The sequence below is a fragment of the Phasianus colchicus genome, chromosome 1 (assembly GCF_987193195.1).
Source record: "Phasianus colchicus chromosome 1, bPhaCol1.hap1.1, whole genome shotgun sequence".
Classification (NCBI taxonomy): domain Eukaryota; kingdom Metazoa; phylum Chordata; class Aves; order Galliformes; family Phasianidae; genus Phasianus; species Phasianus colchicus.
The window spans coordinates 105,991,984-106,007,449 of record NC_143436.1 but is presented as its reverse complement, the minus strand read 5'-3'; the positions used below and the strand labels follow the sequence as shown (position 1 = coordinate 106,007,449).

At 38.6% G+C, this 15,466-nt stretch overlaps 1 protein-coding gene across 4 annotated transcripts in view; it reads left to right on the top strand.

Annotated features, from left to right (window-relative positions):
- Nucleotides 1–15,466, top strand: part of GRIK1 (glutamate ionotropic receptor kainate type subunit 1) — a 157,600-nt gene that overhangs the window by 76,943 nt on the left and 65,191 nt on the right. For all 4 annotated transcript variants that reach the window (XM_090121705.1, XM_090121689.1, XM_090121708.1 and 1 more), the window contains exons 2-3: nt 7,710–7,877; nt 10,275–10,532. In XM_090121705.1, coding sequence (XP_089977831.1) covers nt 7,710–7,877; nt 10,275–10,532 — 426 coding nt within the window. The remainder of the gene's footprint in view (nt 1–7,709; nt 7,878–10,274; nt 10,533–15,466) is intronic.

Here is a 15,466-nt window from a genome sequence, read left to right as displayed (position 1 = left end):
CTCCACATTACTGAATGAGAGTGTCATCCTGTGCAAAAAACATTTCCCCACACCAGTGAGAAGGTGCACATCAATGTTAAGCTATGAAATGTGTATGCCCTCTGAGCAAGGAAACCTGGATGTCAACCACGTAGAATCTCAGTTTTATCCTTGACTGAAGAGAGCTGTGAATCATAGAAAAACACATTTTTTTCTAGGGAGGAGAAAAACTCCTGTGTCTTTATGAGAAAAATCTCAGCCGCTATCAGTATTTTTCCATTGTTCTTTGGTTGTACCTTTTAATATTGCAAATCTTTCTTACTGCATGATCAGCACGTTTGCTTTGAAATAGCAGTCTTTTAAAGTGTAGAACCTCAATAGAACAACATAAACAACATAACAGCTTTCAGGTTTATTAAATCCTCCTGTTTCTTGCTTTAATTTCTGTCATAATATCAAAATACTTGTAATTAGTACTAGTATGCTCACATCTGGAGTGATGTGCATGTATGAATAGCTGTGCTGCAACTTAAGGGGCTGGAAATGCTGGCTCTAAGATCAAGATAGTATACTAGGGGATGAAAATTTGTCAGTAAATAAAAATCCAGGCAACATATTTTTAAAATCTCATCGTGACTAGTGGTGGCTTGACTTATGGTCTTCGAAAATTTTATCTTGTATTCAGCAATTCTTTTCTCTATTTTAACAACATGAACACATTTTTTTTTGCCCACGTTGCCAACATTTTCCACTGGTCAAAAAGTAGAAAGAATTACTCTGGTGATAAAGAATTTTAGATTTTCCAGATGGCAGTTCAATAGCTGATACACACAGCTGCCTCCCATTGTGCAAAGGAGGTTGACCACTGGTTCAGTGTACAAGGCTGGACACAGATCTGCCTCATGGAGCCACCAGTGAGCTGGGGAGACTTGCAGAAATTTTATTTGGGAAATCTGAAGTTTATCCACTGAGATAATGAATGTATGAGTGTATGAGTGTCCCAGAGCAAGATCTAAATTTGAAAAATAGCTGCTGTTTTGGCATATCCATGGCAACCATTGGATTTCAGGCTGGCTTAAGGGCTGAACATGTTTTTTCTCTTTCAGTCTCCTTTAGGTGTCAGAGCGTAACACAGACCTCCTTCAAAAGCAGTTGTACTTTCACACCTCTGTTTTGCAAGCTATCAGGGCTATTTCTGTGAGCCTACCTCCATTCCACTTGGCTTTTTTGAAGTACTTCAATAGGGAGTAAAAAACAGAAAAAAAGCAATGCATTAAAACACTGTTCTTATCTTAGCTGTGGAGTAGGCAACGAAAATCTATCTGCAAGGAGAATATAGTTTTAAAAAATATTTTGAGAAGTTTGCATTTAATTTTGAAAGCATCAAAGATGATTGAAATCACAAAAATTCATTCATGTCTAGTCAGGCAACTCCGCATATGTGCAGCTAAAAGAACATACTAGATCTGCTGCACTGGGGCTGAAATTTGTTTGAGGTATTTTGCATTGAGGAAGCCCAACCAAAAAAGCCTGGAGAGATAGGTCAATAACTGCCATCAGAAAGGTCAACAACTTTTAGCTGTTACTGTTCATGGCAGGTTTTAAAATGGGGATAGAGAATTTTTCCCATAACAGGCTTTTGAGCTCTGCCTTGTCTTGAAGCGAAATGTTGATATCCGTTGAACGGTATGGAAATTGATTCAGTCATGACCTTTTCTAAAACTCTCTCAGTCTATGATGACCCCCATTAACTGGAAATGTTTGCTTGCTCAGAAGGGCTGGAGCCACTTTTTCAGGTGTCTACTGAGGTGTGCTTTTGTATTTTTGACATTTTACTTGCTGTAGCTTTTTTTTTTTTTCCTTCAAAGGATGAATGGGAATGATGCTTTGTCATATTTGTCAGTTTGACTTGAATACCTTGCTGTTGTCTGAAGAGCAGTCACTCATGGTTCAGATCTCGTTTCTATTAGAGGAGGATTAGCCAAGTAGACATGTTCCTCTTACTTTCCCCAGCTAAATTAGAAGCAGGGGCATATACAGCTTTTCTCTTCAGTCTCAGATACATGACTTTGTAAGGTAATTGCAGAAAGTGAAAGGTTTCTTCACACACACTGTGCACTGAAGCAGGTTTATTTGTTAAATGAACATGACTACTGGCTCTCCCATTGATGTTCTTATGTGTGGCAGAGTGAGTTGCTCCTTGTATACAATAAAATCAAGTAATGTAGGTCTGTCTTTGCCTCTCAAGAGTCTGTAAGAAGCAGGGCACATGGGATCAGAGCATGGGAATGCCTCTCAGCTGTGTCTGCTGGCACAGCCACTGGGAAGTGTTTACAACCATGAGAACCAAATCAGCTCCAATAGTTATCATACTGAGCTTGCTTTGAGTACTCAGCTTTCTTGTGATTCAGGAGGCTGAAACTGCCCATCATGGGTGCAAACATAGTGCAGAATCACAGAATCACAGGATATTACAAACTGGAAGCAATGCATAATGTCCATTGAGTCCCACTCCGGGCTCCACATAGAACGATCCAAAATTCAAACTCTATGCCTGAGAGAATTTTTCAAATGCTTCCTGAACTTGGGGCCATGCCCACTGCCCTGGGGATCCTAAGCCATACCCATTGCTCTTGAAGGAAAGGTAGGTCTGCCTCTGCCCAGGACTAAGAAGCCTTTGGTTAGCCTATGACGCATGAGAGTACATACTGTTTCAAAGAACAATTGGGATGGAAGGGAGGAAGATGAAGGGGAGGACTTTGTCCCTAGTAAATGCTACCAACAGCCTACCTTGGATAGCAGTGCTTGTTTTTGAGCTTAGAAGAAACAGCCTCATTTCTTCAGCATCATTTGCATCTTGAGTTAACATTGATTTTTTTTCTTTCCCTTGTGCAATCCTTTGGCTAATTTGTTTTTAAAATGTTTATTTAAATGAATAATCTGACGAACAGGCTCTTTATCAAACTTGTCAGTTAATCTGCTCTTTCTCTTTTAACCGGAACTTTACAATAAATTCTAAGCTTGATGTCAAGCCATCAACAGAACATGAGAGAAGTGAAATGATTTAATAAATGGCTAGATTTCATTAAGAATACACAGATGAAAACACGACAGTATGGAACAGACCCTCTTCATTGCAGGGAGTTGGACTAGGTAACTTTTGAGGCCCCTTCCAACTCAAATGATTCTATGATTCTATGACCGTATCTGCTGCTTTGTTTGTGATGTAAATTTATAGGCTGATTTGGCTCTTTTTACACACATAGGTCCCAACAGAAAAAATCAAGATCAAATAGGTGGCAGTTCTGGCTTTTCTCAAACTTCACTCCCAGCAGACAATGATTTCCTCCATTAACTATATCATGGAGTTTGTTTATGGGCAGCAGGGTACTCCTTTTAGTGCTTCCTTCAGAGTGTTATCAGGAGAATAGACAGCCAAGTAAACATTTACTGGCTTGGAATAGTGATGTCAGTGGTCTCCATATGTAGGAGACCACCCTCTGAGTGGTGGGGGCAAGGAAGCAGTAGCTTTCAGAGACACTGAATGGCATTGTGTTTAACAGTTCTGGTTTAGGAGAATGGCTGAAGGAGAACCCTGTGGATAAGGTCTTGGGGTGCTGGTTGATGAGGGACTCAACAGGATCCTCTAGTGTGTGCTCACAGCACAGGTCAACTGTGTCCTGGGCTGCATCACAACAGGAGTGGCCAAAAGGGACATGGAGGGGATTGCCCCTCTCTGCTCTGCCCTCGTGAGGCCCCTCTGGAGTGCTGTGTCCAGGTCTGTGGCCCTCAACACAAGAATGATGTGGAGCAGTTGGAGTGGGTCTGGAGGAGGCCACGAAGATAAGATTGGAGCACCTCTCCTGTGAAAAAACGTTGAGAGTGTTGGGGCTGTTCAGCCTGGAGAAGAAAAAGCTTTGGGGAGACCTTACTGGGGCCTTCAAGTACCTAAAGGGAGCCCACAGGAAAAGTAGGGAGCTACTTTTTTTATCTGGAAGTGTAGCAATTGGACAAGGAGTAATGGCTTTAAACTAAAAATGAATAGATTAAGATTAGATATTAGGAAGAAACTTTTCATCTGGAACATGGTGACACACTGGCACAGATTGTCCAGAGAAGTTGTGATTGCCCCTCCCTGGAAACATTCAAAGCCAGGTTGGATGGGGCTTTGAGCAACCTGACCCGGTGGAAGATGTTCCTGCCCATGGCAGGGGGATGGGAATAAGGTGATCCTTGAGGTTCCTTCCAATCCAAACCATGCTATAATTCTATGATTCTATGAAGTATAATTCATGCATATAATTATGACTATCCGTCCTATTCTTATGCAGATCTATCCAGAGAATCTCACCAGCAAATTAAAGCATTTAACTAAAGTTCTCTATCAGTGCATTACAGCTATGTTAACATGTCTAAAAGAACACCTGAAAATATGTCAAACATGTACCAACATATTGACTGTACATCTGACTTTCAGAGAAATATATCTGACTCTATTTGAAGTTTATGTGGTGTTATATATGCAGTTTTGATTTGTTTGCTTAGCAAAACCTTCACTCTTTCCATCACTCCTCATTTCCCTCCACTCCTCCCCGCTGCCCAGTGAATCCTTAGTCTTCTTTTAAGGGAAACAAGCAAAAATTCTGTAAAAATTTACTAATGAATTATAAATAGTTCCTGAATATACATTAATTAAAATTAATCTCAATTTAATAGGCAACTGATTACAGGTCTGGAAGAAGTCCTCATCCTGAAATGAAAAAGTTCTTGTGTTTGTGGTATATATAGGACACAAAGACTACTGCAGGATGGTTGAAAGATGTTATTTTTAAGTTAAATAAAAAAAGAAACAAGTAACTAGAACAATCACAGCACAATAGTAATTTCCATGATGGAGAAGATTTTTTGCTAACAATACTCTGAATAGGATGTTATCTTTGGCTATTGATAATAATAATTGTTTCCCACCTTGCCATATGAAATAATGTTCTGCTAATTCTAGTGCAGGTCCAAGCAAAACATAAGTATTGTACACTGCTGTCTCAAGATGTTCCTTAGATGAAAGATGGAAAAGTAAATTTTAGTGAACCAGAAAAGAGGTAAACTTGGTATCGTTATTATTGTAATGAGGAATTATAGGCTCTGAAAGAACTGCATACCTAAAATGCAAGAAATACATATAGTAGATGAAAACTTTGCTTAAATGGACAAAATTTCTAAAGTTGTGTTAAGGTATTGTTATACATGCTTTTGTGAGATGTTGAGAGATGTTGTGTATTTGAGAGTGACTAGAAATTATAACTTGGATTTGATAGCCTCCAGTATTTTCGTTGCTGAGATAAAATTCAAAACAGGTTTTAATTCTGCTGTGTTTCCTTTTCCTGATTGTCAGCTAATGACTGCACTACTCCTACATTGGTGACGTCAAAATTGCATTAGCTGAATACATTCTGATGCTCAGGAAATATTAAGCGATGTCTAAAGCTCAAATTTCACATGGGGAAATGTGAAAATATGAAACAGAGAAATCCAAAGTATTCTCTAGTGACTCGCACTAAATTAGTAAATTATACTTGCAAAATCAAGTACTGAAGCTGGAAATTGCTGTTTAAAGGAGCTATTTTTTTCAAATTAGCTGTGTTTGTTACGCATTCATCAAATCCCAATACTCCCAGACAGTCTGAATGTGTTGTTGGCATTATATAATCTCCAGAGGCTAGAGGGAATAGACATCCCAGTATAAGTGGGACAGCCTATTTACTTGAAACATAGCTACCGTCCTGATCTCAGAAAATATGAGAAAACAATTGATAATGCTTCCAACATTAAAATTTAAATTGGTTCATTACTTTCCATGTTAAAGAAAAGTTCTGGTTCACATCATTTGTTTTATCAAGGATCAAGAAGTACATACAATTTCAGTTTGAAAGATAAAAAATAAGTTCTGGCAAATTGAACAGAGCTCAAAGATCAGTTGCTTGACTAAAATTGCACAGAATGGGTTGGGACAACCTTATTGTTCAAATAGTTTGAAGCAGATGTTAGGAGTCTAGAGGAAGATGAAAGCAATTGTGATAGATGTAGCACTGTCCTTGCAAGGGGACTTCTAAATCAGTTCCATGTTAGTAATGGTAGACATTACATCCCTGGAGGCATCACTTGCCACTTTGGCACACAGTTAGAATCTTTTGTGGGATCAGTGTGGCTCAGTTATGTTTTATAACAAATTCAGGTTATACATTAATGATCTTTGAATAAGCAAAGCCGTTCACCACTCAATGGATAAGAAACTGTTTGAAAGCCCGCAGACAGAGGGTGGTCATCAATGGCTCTATGTCCAGGTGGAGGCCGGTAACGAGTGGCATCCCCCAGGGGTCTGTCTTGGGCCTGGTGCTCTTTAACATCTTTATCAGTGATCGATGACGGAATCGAGTGCACCCTCAGCAAGTTTGCTGACGACACCAAGCTGAGTGGTGCGGTCGACATGGTTGAAGGAAGGGATGCCATTCAGAGGGACCTCGAGAGGCTAGAAAGGTGGGCCTGGGTGAACCTGATGAGGTTCAACACAGCAAAGTGCAGAGTTTTGCACTTGGGCCAGAGGAATCCCAGGCATCCATACAGACTGGAAGGAGCGGGCCTTGAGAGCAGCCCTGTTTACTGCTAAACATGGAGAAGGACTTGGGGGTCTTGATAGATGAAAAACTTAATATGAGCCAGCAGTGTGCCCTTGCAGCTTGGAAGGCAAATGCTATCCGGGGCTCCATCAGAAGAGGGGTGGACAGGAGGGACAGGGAGGTGATTGTTCCCCTCTACTCTGCTCTAGTATTCTGCGGGGTGACCTTACTGCAGCATTTCAGTACCTAAAGTGAGCCTACAAACAGGAGGGAAATCAACTCTTTGAATGGGTAGATAGCAGCAGGACGAGGGGAAATGGTTTTCAGTTGACGGAGGGGAGATTGAGGTTGGACATCAGGGGGAAATTCTATACAGAGAGAGTGGTGAGGTACTGGAACAGGCTGCCCAGAGAGGATGGATGCCCCGTCCCTGGAGGTGTTCAAGGCCAGATTGGATGGGGCTCTGGGCAGCCTGGTCTAGCATTAAATGAGGAGTTTGGTGGCCTTGTGTGTGGCAGGGGGCTTGGAGATTCATGATCCTTGAGGTCCCTTCCAACCATGGCCATTCTGTGATTCTGTGATTCACCGGTGGCAAACAGTGATGCCCAAAGTGTAAGTAACAACAACAAAACAAGCCCTTCTAAGGCAAATTTCCAGTCAATTTCTCCTTGAGCTGCTACTGCCAAACATGGAACTTGTACTGACAGGATGTGTGCACTTCAGAAAACATCTCCAACATACCTGAGTTGCATCTATAAACATAGATAAGAATAAGCAGAGCAAACAAAAACAATGAATACCACTACGTTTTTAGTTGGGAACTCAACAGAAGTCTTAACAAATGTCTAAGCATTTTACTTTAGGAAACCTGAATGATAAGCACGCATTATCTTTCACAGATGTTTGTCTAACCAACATTCATAATATCAAGCTAACCTACGGTGACATTGTAGATAAAAGCTAACGATCCAATGTGCTTTTGCTTTAGTGCTTTTAACTGTGATTTTAATTGTTTTCCTTCATGAATACAATCTATTTTTGCTCATAATTTATTTTTCTCTTTTATGTACAGTGATGAAGAGGTGAATAATACTTCTCCTTTATCTCTATCAACAGGAGGGATCTTTGAAACTGTGGAAAATGAGCCTGTTAATATTGAAGAATTGGCTTTCAAGTTTGCAGTCACCAACATTAATAGAAACAGAACACTGATGCCTAATACAACATTAACCTATGACATCCAGAGAATTAACCTTTTTGATAGTTTTGAAGCCTCGAGAAGAGGTAATTATCTCAATTACTGTGTCAGTAATGTATCTCTGTTCCATACCATGTTTCCACACCCTGATCTCTTCTTCTCCTCCAGCTGTAATACGTGTATACAAATGTTAACATAAAATTTTATATTTCGAAGTTATTTGAACTAAGAATCAAGCTGGAGTTGAACTTGTCATCTAGTTTCTGATGAGACACCTACATCCTGTCTGCATGCTAAGAGCCCCAGATGGAAGGTGGCAGGACTAACCAGTTTTTCTTTCCAAAAAACAGATTTGCCACCTGGAATTCTGCAGAAAATGATCACTACCTAACAAGGAGCTCAGTGGGATGTCACAACCCATAATTAGCACATGCACACAGATATCCATTATTCATAACAAATGATTTCTACTTTAAAGAGCAGAGGCCAGTACTCTCTGAGTCCTGAAATATTAACACTTCAGTGGGTTAGAGATATGAGTGCAATTCTTCTGTTACAAACAACTGTACGACAAGGATTGGACAAGCTCTGAATTTTTTGCTTATTCTTTTATTGTTCCCAGGGGGAAAATTATGGCCTAATTATTTGTGTCTAATTTACTTGCAGAGTAAAACAGAAAGAGGGAAAAATATCGTAACTTTCCTTAAGCACAGTGTATTTCTTCACCTCTAGGAGGCAATCTTGAAGTTTGCTAAAATATATTCAGGAGCCTAGTTCCTGGAACTACATGGTGTGCATGCAATCTCAAGCAAGCAAGTCCAGGAAAAGACCCATAAGTTGCCAAGACTTTGCACATGTGCTTTGCAGTTCATTATAGCATCTGTTTCTGTGAATGTTACAAAATGTGCTTGCAGTAAGTTAAAAGATATGTTTGCTATAAAGCAAATGAGTACTAGAAAATAAACAAATCACGTAAGAAAGCTGCCTTTCAAATGTCTAAGGTACTAAATTCTCCTCATGGTACTCTAGTTTCCTAAGCAAGATTGAAGATTGAGGAAAAAAAAGCAAAACATCAAAAATAGCTTTAAATCATGCGTATTTTCAAATATCAAATATGTTGATACTATATACTGTCAAAAATGAAATATGCTGCATTTGTAACCCATATAATCCAGCCAGAGAAGATTTTAGATTCTCTGTATAGTGGGAACATCTTCTGTGAACTATTGTGAAAATACCTCAGTACCTTATCCATTTAGTCTGTAGGAAGGGGCTCATTACAAATATTTTTGAAAGTCTATAAACACAAGGAATCCATGCAAACAATAGCAATTTCTTCTTGGTATGAATTATTGATATTATTTATTTAATTATTTATTAATTTTCACATTAAAACTCGTTATCTTTTCAGAAAGCTTCTGAATTAAACTTTGAAAGCCTGTGCATTTTATGTCATCTGTGAGACATCCATTTGTAGGCTGAAAACAGAAAATAATTGATTTTCTGTTCTATTTTACTATTATTAGATAACTAAATATTAATTTTAAAAACCTCTGCTCGTCATGGGTGTTCAGATATTTAGTACTTAATCCAATAGCAGAGATTTCCAGACTTTTAACAAAGAGCTACCTTACAAAGAGAGCAACACAACAGCTCAGTGCAAGGCTTTGCCCCAGTCCGTACAGACCTCATCAGAAACATTTGCAGTAAATTATAAAAATGGACAAAAGTAGTTAATATTCCTTCATCTCATGTCAGTTAGCCTGAAAACACATGGGAGAGGAAAAGGAACGAAAATACACCTACATGAGAGATTCTCTTGCTGGAAACATTAATTGCATTGGATATAGACATAAGGAGAAAGAAAGAAGTCTTTGTTGATAATAGCATTTGACTGATTTGGAAAGATATTAAAATGTCAGTGACGTTGGCTCTTTATTTCTCCATGTCATAACTCATGCCTTTAGGCTTTATTGCTTCTTCTGTAAACACCGATTATGGAGTGCCATAAATCATAATGCCCTTTGCTGTTTATATTACTTCATTAGCTTGAAATTAAAGCAACTCGCATAGGTAGTAGCTTGCCAGTCATGGTGGGAATCTGTAATAGCGTTCTATGAATCACAACATTCCCTGACATACTGCCATGAAACTTAATTCATGCAACATCCCTTTGGCAAGCCAATAATGAGAAGCTCCTGGTTTCTCCAGGAAAATGCCATTCTGAGAAAATGGGAATCGGTGTGTTCTGAAGTCAATGGTGAGCTAAGCTGTTTTGGTTTTTATATGTAGCGAGCTTGTTCTAGGATATAATGCTAATCAGCAAAGCCAATTTCAGGAACTATTTACAAGTAGGTTTGGAATAACAAGTTTACTCATTGTCACTTTGAAATGATGGACATGGATGGAGAATAAATGGTCTCAGTAAATGCTACACAAGTTACCTGCTTTTGCTGACTAACAGCTTCTTTCTCTCCCTGCAGCATGTGATCAACTTGCTCTTGGTGTAGCTGCTCTGTTTGGACCATCCCACAGCTCCTCAGTCAGCGCTGTGCAGTCCATTTGCAATGCACTTGAAGTCCCACATATTCAGACCCGATGGAAACACCCTACGGTTGATCACAAGGATGCATTTTATATCAACCTCTACCCAGACTATGCAGCCATCAGCAGAGCAGTTTTGGATCTTGTACTATACTACAACTGGAAAATAGTGACAGTAGTATATGAAGACAGCACAGGTAAGTAGCCCTGGTGCACTACAAGACAAATGCTTCAGCTAATGAATGTACATAAATTCTGTGACAAAAGTGCCTGTGATAGCTCAGTTTGGAGTACTTGCAGCAAATACAAAAGAAAAAGATCTCTTAAGGAGCAGTTAGGCTTCTGTGCTTATGGCTTCCGGAAAGCTGTTCATTTCATCCAAACTTAAGAAGTCACCAGGAGGTAGCACCAGAATTCTTGGTAATATGTCACCTTTTGTTTCTTATTTGTGGAACCAATATCAGCTTCAAACTGATAAATAGTCTAGGGTGGGGCTGATTAGGAATTTCCACTGAGGGTCTTAAAAAGAATGCATTTAGAAAGTAAAAGTTTAAACTACAGCATTTTTAACATAGAGATTATCTTTTTCTTTGGAACTGTCTCAGCAAATCCAATCCAGCTGGGTACCAAACGCTGAATCTGAAAGTTAAAATTTGTGTAAATGTTGTCAGCTTGGAACTCTTAACTCAAATAAGATCATTCCTTCTTTATCACAAGAACCTCCTCTGTGGAAAAGTAGTAGTTACAGCTGTCCAACAAAATACCATGGACAAAGAATATCAGTTAAACATCCCTTTCATTCATATAGCAAACAAACGAATAATAAGAAGATAACGATAATAAGAAGAGAATAACAAACTCATTTCTGGGAAGAAGTGATTTCAAACTTTATCAGAGACTATGACTTTCATTTTTTTAATACTCAGACATTGAGCAAGAGCACCAATGTTATAAGCAGTCCAAGCCACCTTTGTATATCTTCAATTATCTAGGCTTTACTATTCCTGTAGCTGATACCACTTGTTGTACAAATAGCCAAAGTATAGCAAGCAGTGCCATTTTCTGCTGGAATGAGAATGAGACTTTGTTTCTGAAAAATCTACTTGCTCTTCTGATCATTGACATAGTTGCATTCCAAAGTTTTCTCAGAAGAAGTCCTATCCAGCAAGATAATACACCAAAATTCATTGCATGCATGATTGCAGAGAGTATGATCTCTCCTGCAGTGAATACTCTGTCACAGATTGTCCATAATTGGAGTTCACAAGAAGAAGTTTACAAGTAAGCAAACCATTAAAGGCTCAGAGAGGTCTATAGTTCTCCCATTAAAATGTGGAAAATACTATGCAGGATACTAAGTTACACTTCAGGGCACTTTCTAAGCAGCAGAAAAGGTTTTCTTGGGAATATCATGTCTGTTGAGATGAAGAAAATAGAGCCAATGGAGTAATCCTTGAGCTAGCTTCTTTGCAGTCTAAGCAATGGATAAGACTGAACTTCATATGGGCGGCTGAAGTGATACAGCCCTGAAATCATAGTTGCAGGAAGGAACCACAAACTCCACTGTGAGTTTGCTGACTACACAAGGACATTCAGCTTCTTGTGGAATGAGGAATGCTGGACAGGACTCAGGACAGTCCAGACAAAGGCCAGCCAGTGACTAATGGGTGCACCACAAGCAGGACTGCCTATCTTAGCCCGATAGAAACACTGAAAAGGCACAGACCAAAGCTCTGCTCTATCTACAATGCCCAACATTTTTTTGATTGGTCTTTATTGGTCAATAGAAAATCCTCTTTTTCAATGAACTCCCTATTAAATTTCCCTCTTCTGACTTGTGTGAAGTGACCCATTTGGAAGTGAGACCCCTAGTGAGACTGGAGTGCTGAAGACATAAATTAGGTGAAACCAACTGTGGATTGTGTTGCAACATGACCTTAGCTGTTGGTAGATCTTTTACCTCCAGCAGCATTTTACAGTGGGGTGGCTAGAGCATACCAGTTATTCTCACTCCTATCCTTCAACACCATCTTTTTACAGTAAAGATGTAGTAGATGTAGAAAATCATAATGCATTTGGTAAATTCTGTAATGCATTAGCAGTCATTGATGCAAAGTAAGCATTTCACAGTCAGCCCTGCTCTTAGACTTGCATTTCCCTTTCTCTTCCCCTTGCCCACATAAATATTTCCCTTTTAGAGCTCTATGGACATCCAAGTTGGTTCTTCAGTATTGGCATAAAACAATGTTGGCTGAGCTGCGAAAGCATCTACATAAGGCTTTAAGGGGAGTATACAAAATAAAACCAAGCCAAACAAATCTATGTTAAAGTCAAATTGCAAAAACATGTCCAAAAAACAGAACTCCGCTAAAAAACAAACAAACAGAAAACAACAAACAGAAAACACAATAATTTTAACACTAGAAAAGATATATTTATTTGTATACATTTGACAGGACATAAGAAGCACATCTCCTGCTGGATACCAGAGGTAGATTTCAATGCCAGTATTCTATTCTGCTCACCATAGACTCAAAATATACCAGAATGCTGGAGGTAGAAAAGAAGGAGCAAGTCAAGCTGTGTTTACCACAGCAGACTTCTTGCATTTATACTAAGATGGTCTAGATCAGCAAGATTTCTCTTGGGCTCCTAGTAGTATATGCAAAAATATACCAATAGGTAAACAAATAGAGATCTTTTTCAGCCTACCCCAATAGCAAATTAGCATTCCAAAACACCAAGTATTCATATTCAGTTATAAAAATTGATTGATATGAAAGAGACTTCATCTGCAGGGATATTTCCAAAGTAAATTAATCATCAATCATCTTGTTAACATGAAGTCAGGGAAGAAAAGAGGTCAACTTTGATCAATGTAAATATTCTTTGGTTTGAGTTTAAATTGACACCGTTTAACTAGAGCTTTTTTTAGTTCTCATCTCTCATGTTTGTCATTTTTATACTACAAGTAGGAAAAAATCCAAAGTTTTTTTTTTTTCTTTGAGACAAATTGTATGTGAAAAGCAGCTTCTTTCCTAATTAAACCATGAATTAATGGCTGTAACACTGAACTTCCCATGATGCATACTCAGGTTGTTTCGGAGGTTGCAGATCAGCCCTGCTTCCAGTTTAAGGGTTTACTTTGAAGACTGAAAACCCTGCTTTCATCCTTCACACTGCAGTACTGATCTAAGCCCACATGCCATCGTGACCACCTCTGGCACAGAGGCCACATACCATGCCTGTCTGCCAAGCTGGGGTTTCCCTCTGTCTCCTGTAATTATGCCTTTCATCACCACATGCACACTTCCACCAAGAGAAATGCAGGTTTGGGCAGTGATAAAAAATCAGTTCATCTCAGTGAACTCATGCTTCCTAATGATCTGAATCACTTATGCTTACCCTCCTTATCTCAAACAGTATTTAACATCCTGCCAGTTTTTGCAATCCAACAGTTTTTCAGACATAACTTTTTTCCAGGTGCTGATTTTAGAATGAATACAAAGACAAGAGCACGACAAATTTCTGAAAAACCTACTACTAGCCTTCACAGATCTTTATTGTTTAATAAATCTTCTTCATTGACATCTACTTTTTGTGATCGGGCAAATGAATACCTTACAATATCTTACAGTTCTAAATTTTTTATGAGCAGGTTTATATATGAAGATGGGCACCTCCCAGGAGGGGGCAAGTGCTATACGTCTAGGAAGCTGCCTATATCAACAGAATTCATCACACCAAACAAAGAAATTTAGTGTGATACAGGGCTATCTTTCCTTGGTAGCGTCTTTTACTGTAGACCCAACATTTTGTTCTTCAGCATTTTGTAACCATATCAGATTTGTTCCTAATTTGTCCACTGCTGACACTTAAGGGTAAATTATTACATATCATCTCAAACACACTTTTTAATATTGACATATTTCTGGCTTTCTGTAATTTATTCAAAGTTTCAACATTTATTAAATAAATGGTTGTGTGTTAGTAATCTACTTGGCAAACTCTACAGGACTTTCAATGATAAGCAAATTTCATATAAACGAATCTAGAAAATCTGCAATCAACAGTGCTAAAAATTGTGTTTGGAATAGGAAGCACTTACTCATCCTGCTTCTTATCAAACACAGAAATGTTAGCAACTTTTGTCTTCTACATACCATGCTAAACAACTTTACTGTCTCTTACAAAGGGACCTACGGTACTTTAGAGCTTGTATTTTATTCCAAAATCATATTAGAAAAATTCCTTCATTTTTCCTGCCTTGAATCAATCAGATTTTTACCCTCTTGTCTCTCAGCCATCAGTGTAAGTAGAATAATAAAATACACTCTAGCTGATATTTATTTCTAACTGCTGTCCTTTCTATGCCATTGAAAGATGGACTTTCAGTCAAAGTATTGCACTTTCAGCCAAAATTATTTTTCTAGATAGCAAAGTAATAGCTTCTGAGCATAGGATAAAGATCTCATACTTTCTCCCTTTAAAGTTCGCAATTTACTCCTTATTGCCTATAGTTTTCTAATACTAAGGGAAAATAAAACTCCTACGCAAATATTGTTTGTTTGTTTTTTTTTTAATTGAGACTGACCTCCTTTTTTACATATTATGCATAACTCAATTTATTACTGGAGTACCCAGGCTCTAATCAGCCTTAATTCTGTATTAATTAATTTAAAAGTGTTAATTTAGATCAAGTACAATGCCTTGCCTGTGTAAGGCAAAGAATTTTCTCTGGGAGTTTTAAAACAGTCTAACAAAACTTTGCAAAGAGTGCATTGTACATCAAGCACTGCACATCCCAATCTTGGGCACCATAAATTATGGTTTATCGTTCTACACGCCGGGGCTGGCATCTTTTTCTGTGGTTTATTTTGTTTGTAATAGATCCATTCCAGTATCCCAGTTTTGCGTATTGGTATTTTGCACATTGATCTGTAACAGACACATAACTCTATTTCAGTTGTCAAAACTCAAACAAACAAACAACAACAGCAATGATACTGCCTTCAGTGCAGGTTTGGCTCTGCCTCTTCCCTGAATCCTGTGATTTTAACCTATCAGAACCTACCTATCAGATTGAGAAGGGCAACCACATCAAATACTTCATCTTCTGTAAGAATGCCTG